Source organism: Phyllopteryx taeniolatus, chromosome 7, assembly GCF_024500385.1.
Source record: "Phyllopteryx taeniolatus isolate TA_2022b chromosome 7, UOR_Ptae_1.2, whole genome shotgun sequence".
NCBI lineage: Eukaryota > Metazoa > Chordata > Actinopteri > Syngnathiformes > Syngnathidae > Phyllopteryx > Phyllopteryx taeniolatus.
In genome coordinates this window covers 7,031,044-7,043,983 of record NC_084508.1, presented here as the reverse complement: position 1 = coordinate 7,043,983, position 12,940 = coordinate 7,031,044, and the positions used below count along the sequence as shown (strand labels likewise).

The 12,940-nt window shown below is 42.6% G+C and overlaps 2 protein-coding genes across 3 annotated transcripts; both read left to right on the top strand.

Moving 5' to 3' along the window:
* The first annotated feature begins 532 nt into the window (after positions 1-532).
* LOC133481115 (cilia- and flagella-associated protein 251-like) lies at positions 533-6,702 on the top strand. 2 transcript variants are annotated; one of them, XM_061780090.1, is made up of 5 exons: positions 533-965; positions 1,795-2,013; positions 2,349-2,609; positions 2,694-2,744; positions 4,726-6,702. In XM_061780090.1, exons 1-5 carry the CDS (start codon positions 779-781, stop codon positions 5,058-5,060), a joined length of 1,053 nt encoding a protein of 350 aa, XP_061636074.1. In that variant the 5' UTR covers positions 533-778; the 3' UTR covers positions 5,061-6,702. The 2 variants fall into 2 exon arrangements, with proteins under 2 accessions (XP_061636074.1, XP_061636073.1); XM_061780089.1 differs by having other exon boundaries at positions 534-965; positions 2,349-2,744; positions 4,726-6,699.
* Positions 6,703-6,881: 179 nt separating this feature from the next.
* On the top strand, positions 6,882-12,095 carry LOC133481233 (zinc finger protein 432-like). The gene is made up of 2 exons (XM_061780348.1): positions 6,882-7,361; positions 7,960-12,095. The coding sequence occupies exons 1-2, from the start codon at positions 7,169-7,171 to the stop codon at positions 8,769-8,771; spliced, it is 1,005 nt and encodes a 334-aa protein (XP_061636332.1). The 5' UTR covers positions 6,882-7,168; the 3' UTR covers positions 8,772-12,095.
* Positions 12,096-12,940: the final 845 nt, after the last annotated feature.

The window sequence follows — 12,940 nt, the reverse complement described above, 5'->3', positions numbered from 1 at the left end:
CCATTTTTTTGACGCAGTGAAACATAGATACTTTCATTTTTGTAATACCTTGACTTACAATTTACGGAATTTTCATTTTCAATTAATTTAAGGTTAATTGAGGCCCTGGCAAAAGGGGGAGAGAGAGCCACAGTCGCCGATGCACTTTCAAGCGGACAAAAAACACAAACACAAAATGAGACCACTCGCAAGGAGCTGTTGTAGACCGCAACTCACAGCCAGACGCTCACGTGCCAACCCCAAATCAACTTTTGAGATCACTCAATAGGCCACGCCCCTTCAAGGCACACATCTAACACATGACTACAACAGTACATATAGTAGTTACACTAGAAATCCAGTTTTTATCTTTACATTCACTTTTATTGTGTTTTATTATATTGTTTTCGACAATTTTTACGATTTTTTGGGGGGGAGTTCAATTTATATAACTGGGGAAAAGTGATTTGATCAACGATGATAGTTTTGAGCTCATCAGTCAAGGACGCGACTGTACTTCGCGCGTCCTACAGGTGGCGGTAGCGCTCCCGAAAGCTGTTTCGAAGTCAAGAAGAAGGAGGAAGAACGCAGCTCGGTCATCAGGAAGCGACGGCGAAAGCGCGCTGTTGTTTTTCATTTCTTTTGTACTCCTGTCAACACGCACGTTTTCCGTCTTATTGATAAAACACTTTGAACGGCTTCCTGTTGAGATAAACTCGACTCGGTCGACGTTGGTTCTAGCTGGAGACGCTAAGGTTAGCTGAGCTTAGCAGAGCGCTCGCGCCATCATTGTGTGAAGATGTGTAAAGTGCGAAATCTGAGAACGCTGGTGAAGCAGCGACTCAACGTGGCCGTCGAGGAGATATTTGAACTGTTTGAGAGGACGATAGCGGAGTACGAGGAGGAACTTGGTCGACGCAAAGAGGCGGACGAGCGACGACAACGTCGACAACTGGATGCAGTTCTCAAGCCAGCAAACGAAGCGGGTTTGTGTATTCCCCCTCTCCACCCATTACTTCTCTTTTTGCAATATTTTGACGGGCCACAATAGAAACCACACACAAATAAATTCAGGGCCAGCAAGGCCGAAAAACTATAAGAAGCACTGACCCACATTTACAACGTATATGCTAATATTTGTTTGCCTTAGCCGCATTGCTTCCAGTATATGTTGCCGTTTAGATATTTTTTTTGTCCAATCAGAATTCAGCCTCTATGTGTTTCCACGTCAGTCTAATCTGCCCTCCGAGTCCGAGGCCCACGAAACGTTCAACTACTGCTTATTATTAGCAAGGGGACTGACTGTGTGTTTAACCAGTCCGATTTCAAATTCGTCCTCACAGGGCCACGGCACGTCAGCACTTTTCCATCCTCTGATTGGTTTGTCGGAGCAAAACTTGTTACAGCCAAGTCGATGAGCAAAACACGTGCGGAGTGATCTGCTCGCATTAAAGGAGAATTTGGCAAATTAGACAAAATACAAACTTTTGGTCATTTATTAAAACTGCCAGTACGTAAAATGAGCTTCGCTTGAGTGGCGGCATATCTGAAGCTTGCTTGGCGATGGGTTAAAAACTTGAAAAACTGCTATTGTCTCGTAAAAGCCGCTTCCGTTGTCTTGGAACTTGTAGGCTCTTCTTCTTCTGTCTCATCATTTGGTCTGATCACCTTTCTGCCGAAGCGCTCCAAACACGTTTTCCTTCTTTCATACTTCTTTTCAAACAATACAGTACTTGTGTTCAGTTTCGCTGTCCGGCCGCCTTCTGCTTTAACGTTGCACACTGGATTCCACTGTGCTTTCCTTGTGTGGTGCAGACGTGCAGCGGGCGTTGGTGGAGTGTCAAGAAGAAGAGGTTCCCTCTGAGCAGCAGGAAGAGCCAGCAGACCCCTCGCACCTTAAAGAGGAAGAGGAAGAGGAAGAGGAGGACGTGTGGAGCAGCCAGGATGGGGAGCAGCTTCAAGGGCTGGAGGAAGTCGCCGATGTCAACTCGTTGCCGTGGACGGGTGTCCGTGTGAAGAGTGAAGACGATGACGGTCAGTCCTCGCAGCTTCCTCACAGTTGGAATCCCTGATTTCAGAGATGTGTTTCTAAACACATTTTAAATGTTTGAAGATAATTGCTGAAAACATAGAGAAGGACTGAGAACCAAGGAGTACTCAATTGTGGAGATACAGCGTTAAATTGTTTTTCATCATTTCAATTGCCCTGATTTCTTTTCTTTCTTTTTTTTTTAAAAATTCTCCTTTTAAACACACTCAAGGGGGATTGTCTTTGAAGTCATTGTGGTTTATGGACGTTGAATTTGACAGAAAATGTCCTCAATTTAATGGTACACTGACGCTGCCGTGATTTCTTTGGGTCACCCAAGGCGGGGTGACGCAGCGAGTGTTGGCGGGGTGTCAAGAAGAGCAGGAGCCGCAGCCCGGCCTCGTTAAAGAGGAGAACACGTGGAGCAGTCGGGACGGGGAGCGGCTTCAAAGTCCGGAGGAGGCTGAGATGATCACGTTCACACTGACCGGTGTCCGCATGAAGAGCGAAGAGGATGAAGGTCAGCCGTCACAGCTTCATCACAGGCAAAGCGGGGAGAAGCCAAGCCAGCACGCGACAACAGAAGCTGACGGACAACACTGTGAAGATCTCCTCTCGCAACCAGACAACTTTGCGCCACTATCAGACGTGATGATGATGATGACGTCACACTCTTCTGACACAGATCACACCGATGACACCAGAGAGCCTTCGGAGACCAATGAGAAGTCTAAAGGTGATACGACACGTCGCACTGACATCAAACACAGTGGAGAGAAACCGTTTCCTTGCTCGGTGTGCGCTAAAAGAGTCTCCTCCAAGAGTTGTATGAGTAGACACATGGTCATACACGCAGGAGACAAAGCGTTTGCCTGCTCAGTTTGTGACAAAAGATTCTACGACAAGTTTGACATGACAAAACACACGAGAAGACACACAGAGCAGAAAGCCTTTTCTTGTTCACTTTGTGCAAAAGGTTTCCATTTTAAGTTTGAATTGAAAATGCACATGAGCACGCACACCGGCGAGAAACCTTTCACGTGTCCGGTTTGCGCTAAAGGTTTAACTCGCAGGTCATATCTTATGCAACACATGATAACGCACTGGGATGAGAAACCTTTTCCATGTCCGGTTTGCGCAAAAGGTTTAACTCAGACAACACATGAGAACACACATTGGGGGCGCTGGAGCCTTCTACCTCCGGCTCCTCAAGTCAACTCATGACAACGGAAGCTGACGGAGAATGCTTGAACTGCTCTGAATGCGGCAAAACCTTTGCCAGAAAAGGAAATTTGAGAAAACGCATGCTGACGCACAGTGGAGAGAAACCTTTTGCATGCTCAGTTTGTGACGCAAGATTTGGCTCCAAGCGTTGTTTGACAAGACACGTGGCAATACATGCAGGGGAGAAACCCTTTTCCTGTTCAGTTTGTGCTAAAAGTGTGACGTGAAAAAACACAAGAGTACACACGTGGCTGAGAAAGCTTTTCCCTGCTCGTTTTGTGGCCCAAAATTTAGAGAAAAATCCCGTTTGATGTATCACATGAAAGGAATGTCCTGTCGATAAAGGTACAAACACAAAGGGGTTCATAATTCTGGATAGAGACCGCAAAGCACCTAAAATGGAGATCACACTGCTCCAATACCATGCATCTAGCACGTACACAGCCGCGAACCCGTGTTACAGAAACGACTGTATTCAGTAGGGAATTTATTCAACACCTTCACATGACGCTCATCAATAGCATTAGCTAGGATACTAGCCTAATTAACAAGCTAGCGCAAGGTGACGTGAAATACAAATATGCTCACGAGCACGAAGCTCGTTTCAGGGTCATTACCACTATAAAGTGCCTTTGGTGTCCTCGTCGGAATCACTCAGTTGTCATGAAAATGTAGCGGAAGAATGAAATTATTTGAAGTATTTGCACACATATGACTACAAAAATCGGTGTCCCTTATTTTATACAATTATTTTTCATCGGATGTACTTATTTCTGGCATGTCCCGCACTTTGCTCCGTTGACTGCAGTGTGTGTGTAATTAGTGGTTTAATGACACTGAATATCTATATATAGTTTTTAAAATGTGGTTTTACTGGCCACAATTGGGTCATATATTCTATTTTCATAATCTTAATGAACACTTTGCACGCGCCCCTGAAATTGCTGTCCACCCTGTCATTATGGGGTTAAAGGCCATCTGATGTTTGTAGTGACATGACGACCAGCATGTTGTCTTTCTTCAATGGCGGCTGAAACAGTGTCTAGGTGCAGAGTACTGTAAGTATTGACACTTGGGTTTTGTGAGTTTTCATCATATTCTGTGTGTAGCGGGATCTTGTCGAGCTTAACAAGTCTGCTTTGTTGTAACTTCGACACGAGGGTCACGGACGGGAGCGCTGGCGCTGGGGCTGGCAGAAAGCCCAAAACCCAAAAGTGCTCGCTGTCAACTCAAACCTAAAAACCTTTCAGAAATTGGAAACGTATTAGTTCAATACTCCGCAGTCACTTGGATATCTGAATCGTGTTGCTTGGTCCACCATGTGCTTCTTAGATGAAAACATGAGCCAAAAATGTCCACCCTGTCGGCAAGGCTTTCATGACCGTGTGGACACATTACACACATGTATGATGATATTGCTTTTAGTGAAGCCAGTTTACCTGGGACCGCCTATTAAAGTATGTAAGGGGACATTTTGGATTGTCTTTTTCAAGGAATGGCATCAAAAGGAGCGGAGATAGCAAGGAGGTATCGGGAACGTCGTGACGCCGACCCGGACAGAAGAAGAAGGTACCTCGAGAAAGAAAGGAACAAATGGAAAAAACACAGAGAAACTGGAAAGAAGAAGAGTGTCCATGAGCTCAGTGAGATAGAAAAGTGGGCATTACGAAAGAAATGGAGAGAGGCCAAAAGTCAAGCCAGAGCCAGAAACAGGGCCAGTGCTTTGCTACAATCGGAGACACCGTCCAACTTCCCTGCCGATGCGGCATTTCCCCCGAAGCCGCTCGAGCCGGGGCCCTCCTGGTTAGATCATTGGAAGTTTGCCTGACGGGAAGTTCAGGTTCATTTGAAGGAGAATGACAAGATGACAAACGTGGTGAAACCCTTGCAAATAGTTTGTCTTTCAAGCAATGTTGGTAAGGCGAAAGCATTTGAAGGAGTTCAATGAAGAAAAAAACCCAAAAAAACAGACCCCTTAAAAACATTTTGGATTCTCGTTCTACAGTTGGTCTGTGACATTTTACTTCAATCTTACTCCGCTCCGCTCCTCTCCTTTCTCTCATCTACTAACGGCTTCACACAACATTTGCAACAAGAGGGGGGGGGGGGGGGGGGGGGGGGAATGCCAATGTGAATGATTAGAAAAGGATATTTTAGTTATTTGTGATTGTATTATTATTGTAATAATTGTCATTTATATTTTTATGTGCAGCACTTTGTTAGAGCTACCGTCGTCGTTAAAAGTTATTTTCAGGTTCTCTGAAAATAAATTATTTTCATTGATGACAAAAAAATCTACTGTGTGTGTTTCCTTTATAAACAGGTGAGTATTGTTGGACGAGATATATGCAGGATCAAATCAATTTCAATGGTTTCCTTATCCAAACGCTTTTCCCATTAGCTAAAGTTAGTTTTTGAAAAAGTGACTAAAAAAAGACATGACAACATATTTACGCTCCTTTGAACGTGTCCATGACAGGGTACACGGTATTTGCTGTTTGCATGTAAATTGTCCGATCGTATGCCAGTTTGACGAATGAATATGACTATCTGACTGCATAACATCTACTTAACGTGATAAATGTTAAGGTCAATGTACAATATCAGCTTTTTATTGAGTTGATTCTCAACCAAACCGTATCATTTCGTCAATGCAAGTCCGCTTACATATAATTCGAAAGTATATAGAAATTAGCATCGTTTTTTCCACTAATTATAAACCATTTGAAAAAACCGCTACTCAAACACACGCGGCAACAGGTGCAAACGGAGCATTTGCTTTTCTCGCTTCGATCTCTTGAAAATCTGCGATTTAGCAGCGTTGCCAACAAATTGCGATAGCGGTTTTTCATTGTTTTCTGGGACGACAACCAGCTTACAAAAAGGCCTAAGTACACTTCATGAAACCAGTTTCTTTCTTTACATTCTGTTTTATGATGTATTTTATGTGCCCATTGCCCATTGAGTTTTTCCATAGCATAACAGTTTGTGTTATTGATGTTTGTGTCCCAAAAAGAAAACATTTAAGCTGTTGCTGTTTTATTTTCAATGTCATTAAATCTGTTCCCGTTCACTCAAAACGTAAGCAGTTTGTTTTGCATTTCGTTCCGTTTACTGTATTGTGAACAATTGTGAACCAATCGGCGGATTTAGGTAGCAAACTGTGATAATCCTTCATGTGCAGCCCCAGGGAGTGCAAGTAAAAATACTTGTTTCAACCCTCTGCCTTCCTCTTTGTCAATTTTACGCGAGAATTGTGTGTATTGACCGCATCCACTAATAACAACAAATCAATGGTTGTAGATGGAATGAATGGTGGTAGAAGTGATCGTAGTAGCAGATGTAGTGGTGGGGTTAGGGTTAGTTGCAGAAGTAGTAAAAGTTGTACAGGAAGTAGTAGTAGTTGTGGTTTTAGTAGTAGCTAATGCATGTTGTAGTGGTAGCAATAGTAGTTGTGGTTAGTGGTAGTATTAGTAGATAGGCAGATATATAGTTTATTTATCCACAAGGGAATTTCCCTTTTTTTTTTTTTTTTTTAAATACAATACAATATATATTTTTTAAATAGTCAGTCAGGCTATCTAGCGACTGTAGCTGTCCAGCTCTACCAGTAGGAGGCGATAATGGATAATGCAGGTGAGGCGTTGTTTGCCAACCGCCTTTGAGGAGCGACAGAAGAAGAAGAAGTCCGGAAGTCGCCAACTGTTTGCTGAGCGAACCACCGCGCGCTGGACTCGGATTAAATCACTTGTTTTCTTTCGTTGTCTTTGTTTTTCGACCATCACACACTCCTGACGTGTGGCAGAAGGTCAACTTGTTGAGCTAAAACTCGTCTTAAGCCAACTAGTTGAGAGGCGCTCACGTTAGCTTAGCTTGCTAGCGGCAAACTGAGAGGGAGACGTTCAAGATAGCAACAAACACGTCGCTCGTGGCAAAATGTGTAAAGTCACAATGCTCAGAGAATTAATGAAGCAGCGACTGAACTTGGCCGTGGAGGAAATTTATCAACTTTTTGAAAGAACCATAATGGAGTACGAGGAGGAACTCAGTCGAACAAAGGAGGAGAAAGAGCGACAAGGCCAACTACTCGACGCCGTTTTGAAGTCTCACGTTGGCATACAGCAGGAAGGTTGGTTCGCTTGTTTCCACTCTTATCATCATCTAACAATTTGTTTGTGTAATTTGGGGTACAAGCTGTCGCTAAGTTGTTTTTCTTGTCTTTTTTGCGCCGTGTTGCAAGCTGAAGCTTCTGTGGGCAAGGAGAGCCACAGTCCGCTTTCTTAAATGGGACAAACGGTCTAACGTTGCAATTCATTCCAGTGGGGAATATGGATTTGATGTAATATACAAAGTTCAGGATGTCGCCCATTTACATGTCTTTTTTTTTTGCATCCAACTCACTTGATTTTGAAAATACAGTAAACCCCGGCCGGCTATATTGCGCTTCAGTTTTCGCAATCCCCGTGTTTGTTGTTGCATCAAAAATAATGTTTGTAAAATATTTGTATCCCTTTTTCTCTCACAATATATTGCGTGTTTAAATGTTAGTATTATTTCAAGTGTGTTTAAAGACATAACAAAATGAACCGTAGTACCGTAGTTGTAAAAGCATCACTGACGTGTATTTAATTAGGTTATTTTGTTTTCATGGAAGTTCACTTTGACTGGAATGTACCGAATGAGGATGCGGGTTTTTAATGATGTTTTGCTGTCCATGCCTGGTGCAGACACGCGGCAGGTGTTGGTGGACGACAAGCCAGCAGCGGAGCCCCCCCACATTAAAAAGGAAGAGGAGGATGTGTGGAGCAGTCAGGATGGACAGCAACCCCAATGGCCAGCGGGGGGAGAGGAGGAGGCTGACGTCACGTTGCCCGACGAAGCTCACGATGAGCGACGGCACTCGGACCCGGACAGCAGCTTCGCTCCGCTTTCAGAGATGGACGACGACTCTGATTCCGGAAGAGACAAATCTTTACGCTGCTCGTTTTGTCGTAAAAGATTCTCCTCCAACGGTAATATGAAGAGACACATGAAAGTACACCAACAAACAGAGAAGGTTTTTACCTGCGCCCTTTGTATGGAAAGTTTCCAGACCAGAGGGCTGCTCATATCGCACAAAAATCGGCGACACACCGACAAGAACTCCGGCAAGCAAAAGTTCGACTGCTCCGAATGCGGCAAAACGTTCGCGACGATGGCCCGTTTAAAGAGACACATGGCGAAACACACCGGAGAGAAACCTTTCGTGTGCTCATTTTGCGACAAAAGATTCAGTTTAAATTACATTTTGAAAAGACACATGAGGTCCCACTCGAGCAGGGAACGCTTCTCGTGTCCCGTTTGTGCTAAAGGTTTCACAACGAAGTGGTACATCGCGATGCACATGAGAACTCACACCGGGGAGAAACCCTTCCAGTGCAGCGTGTGTCATAAACAATTTCACTTTAAGAACGGCTTCAACAAACACACTTGCATCGGGGACAACCAAAACGCAGCAAATGAAGACGAAGGACGGCCGAAGAAGTCAATGAATGGATAGTGTATTTCGGTCGGTCTCGCCATAAATCACAACAAAAGTTGTGTGAATGTACACAAAGAGGGAGAAAACACATCATACAACATATCCAAGCTGACCACTAGGCTTTACACGATGAGGATCGCTGATCACAGATCAGCGAATTAAAAAAAAAAGCAATAACCGATCACCAATTCGATCACCAGATGGAGCAGTGTGTCTATTTAAATGACTGGTTCATGTACTGTATGTACTTGTGTACTGAGTATCTTCCAAAGTATTCTGGAGTTAGGTCATGCATTCTAATCAGACAGTTCAAAACAACATTACAACATGACAGACATAACTTACTGTAATTCAATTACTTTATTGTAATTGCCTGACTTCACACACTGAAACTTGAGAGCATGAGCCGACATTACGCCGGCACGTTGACATACGACCGTTAGTGCTAGCACTAACTTGCTATGCTACGTAATGTTTTGTTGCCTGCTTGCGAGCTGGACGTGAACAGACCTCAAGCAAGTCCTTTCCCAAGGACGTTTTCTTCGTATAATACACACGTGAATAATCATCGTCGAATCATTTCACTCCCAAAACAGAAACACATCGAGATGATGTATTTACAAATACATAACCTTCTTAAATTATCCTTTCATTTTCTGAAAATATTTGTTTAAATGCAATCTGGAAGGCTTTATTTCTAATGTTTCCGTGTACCCCATATCAACATTACATACTTTAATAGGCGGTGCCAGACATTTTGAAAACTGACTTTGTAATAAGCTCACACAGTTTGTTGCGGTGAAAAGCTCTTTCTCTTTTTTGTTTTTAAATTTCTACTTGACATTGAAGTTTTTGCCTTTTGTTTCAGAAGAATACCTTTTAATGTTGTCATTGTTGTTTTCAAATAAAGAGTTGAAAAAAGTATTTTGCCACTTTTTAAAAACATCCGAGTGGTGCTAATCGGAGAGGAGCAAAATTGTCGAAATGATCTTCCTGCTGCGTTCCTTAGCGTACGTTTGTGATAGTGGTCAGACTTTGGTACAAATTTGGGTTACAAACTTAAAACGTGCAACAATTTGACAATAATGTACAAAAATGGGGCAAATCTTGACAAAACCTGACAACAATGTAATGCTATCAAGAAACAAGTGCATAAACAGTGCATACATACAAGCAAATATGGATAGATAGTTGACTGCCTTTATTTCCAACCCCAACTCCAATGAAGTTGGGGCCTTGTGTTAAACAGAAAGAAAAACAGACTCCAATGATTAGCAAATCATGTTCAACCTATATTTCATTGAATACACTACAAAGACAAGATAGTTCATGTTCAAACTGATTAATCTTGATTGTTTTTAGCAAATAATCATGAACTTGGAATTTTTTGGCTGCAACACGTTCCATAAAAGCTGGGACAGGTGGCAAAAAAGACTGCGAAAGTTGAGGAATGCCTGTTTGGAACATCCCACGGGTGAACAGGCTCATTGGGAACAGGTGGGCGCCGTGATTGGGTAGAAAAGGAGCCTCTCTGAATTGCTCAGTCAGTCACAAACAAAGATGGGGCGAGGGTCACCTAGTTGTGAACAAGTGCGTGAGAAAACAGTCCAACAGTTCAAGGACAATGTTCCTCAGCGTACAATTGCAAGGAATGGAGGGATTGCGTCATCTACGGTCCATAATATCATCATAAGGTTCAAAAACCAACATTGAATGCCGGTGACCTTCGATCCCTCAGGCGGCGCTGCATCAAAAACCGACATCAATGTGTACAGGATATCACCACGTGGGCTCAGGAACATTTCAGAAAACCAATGTCAGTAACTACAGCTCGGCGCTACATCCGTAAGTGCAACTTGAAACTCTACTATGCAAAGCAAAAGCCATTTATCAACAACACCCAGAAAAGCCGCCGGCTTCTCTGGGCTCGAGCTCATCTAAGATGGACTCATGCAAAGTGGAAAAGTGTTCGGTGGTCCGACGAGTCCACATTTCAAATTGTTTATGGAAATTGTGGACAACGTGTGTCCTCCGGGCCAAAGAGGAAAAGAACCATCCGGACTGTTACGGACGCAAAGTTCAAAACCCGGCATCTGTGATGGTACGGGGCTGTGTTAGTGCCAATGGCATGGGTAACTTACACATCTGTGAAGGCACCATTAATGCTGAAAGGTGCCTACAGGTTTTGGAGAAACATGTGCTGCCATCCAAGCAATGTCATTTTCACGGACGCCCCTGCTTATTTCAGCAAGACAATGCCAAACCACATTCTGCACGTGTTACAACAGCGTGGCTTCGTAGTAAAACGGTGCGGGTACTAGACTGGCCTGCCTGCAGTCCAGACCTGTCTGCCATTGAAACTGTGTGGCGCATTATGAAGCGTCAAATACGACGACGGAGACCCCGGACTGTTGAACGGCTGAAGCTGTACATCGAGCAAGAGTGGGAAAGAATTCCACCTACAAAGCTTCAACAATTCCCAAACGTTTATCGAATGTTGTTGAAAGAAAAGGTGATGTAACACAGTGGTGCTAAACATGAGCCTGCCTGTCCCAGCTTTTTGGGAACGTGCTGCAGCCATCAAATTCCAAGTTCATGATTATTTGCTCAAAACAATCAAGTTGATCAGATTGAACATTATAGCTATCTTGTCTTTGTAGTGTCTTCAGTTCAATATAGGTTGAGCATGATTTGCAAATCATTGTATTCTGTTTTGATTTATGTTTAACACAACGTCCCAACTTCATTGGAATTGCCGTTTGTATATGAAGGCAGTAAACTATGAATTAAATATTTGCATAACTAGAAAAAAAATAACAGGGTAGACAGCAAGTATAGATGCATATTAAAGTAATTGATATATAAATCATTTTAAAGTTTAATATAAAGTTTAGTTTCACCACAAACATATTTAAACATTCAAATAACAAACATTTCCTGTTGAGGAATTATGAGCAAAATATATACACCTCCATGTGATTCTTTTGTAATATTTTTTTTCAAAATTGTTTTTCACTTTTTGTCTTGTATCAATGCAGTTTTTTAAACCTTTTTCAAGATACAAATCTCGAGTGTAATATTATCAATAAACATGAAAAGTGATAAAGCATAATAGATATAATGTACTGTCTATGAAAGTAATGAGTAGCTGTACATTCAACATTTGTATGATATGAGGAGTTATAATGAGTGGAATAATTTTTGGGGGATATTTAAAAATATGTACCTATTTGTCGAGCAATACTGCATATTAAAACCATAAAAAAAAAATATATATAGAGTAATATGTAACCGCAATGCAATGTCAGCAGACAACCGTAAGAGGGCAGTATTAATCCACTAAGTCAACTTGGACCTCAGTCACGTGAGCGATCCTGCCAGGACTGGGGCAGAGATCTGACTTAGTCTGAAATATTGAACATTATAATGCATAATAAAACTCCAAGGCTTGTTGAAGTACATTGATTGCTTTGATTGAATGTTGTTCTCATTTCAAAATTTGGTTGCCATAGGAAATAACGTACAGTGAATGATTTTTTTGTTTTCCAAACAGTTGCCATCATATCATACCAGTAATACTTTGAGGAACAATTTGACATTGTTAACTGTCAATCAACGACAAGAACAACAACAACAACAACAACAACAACAACTGTGAAAGTCAGCACAAATGGATGCTGTGTATCTCGCCCCTCCTCTTTCACAAAAAGAATATTTTCCCGAGTCAGCATTCCAAGCATCTTTTCTACACTTGAGACCTCAGCAGTGGCGAGTTTAAAAACATGAAGTAGCAGCCTATATTCCCTGGAGGCTCTCTCTCTCTCTCTCTCTCATCTGTCCTCACTTAACTCGGCTTGGCTGGATCATGTCGACTGAGGTCCAAATTGTTGTGGCTATAACGAACTAATTGCCCATTCGGAGAGAACAGAAAACTCGCTTGAACTTCGGGGGTAAAAACCACGTCTGCGCATCTCTCGTTCATTCTTTCTTTCTCTGCCCGGGGACACCTTGCGAGACAAATTAGTGATTGTGAAGCATTAAGCAAAGCTCAATTACGCGGGTGTAATTTTAGAAATGTGAAATAAACACGCTTAATTGCGACGGGATAAGGCCCGAGCGTGGAGAAATGAAACACGAGGCAACATGTCACTCATGGTGAATCGAAATAAGATCAATGCTTACACTTG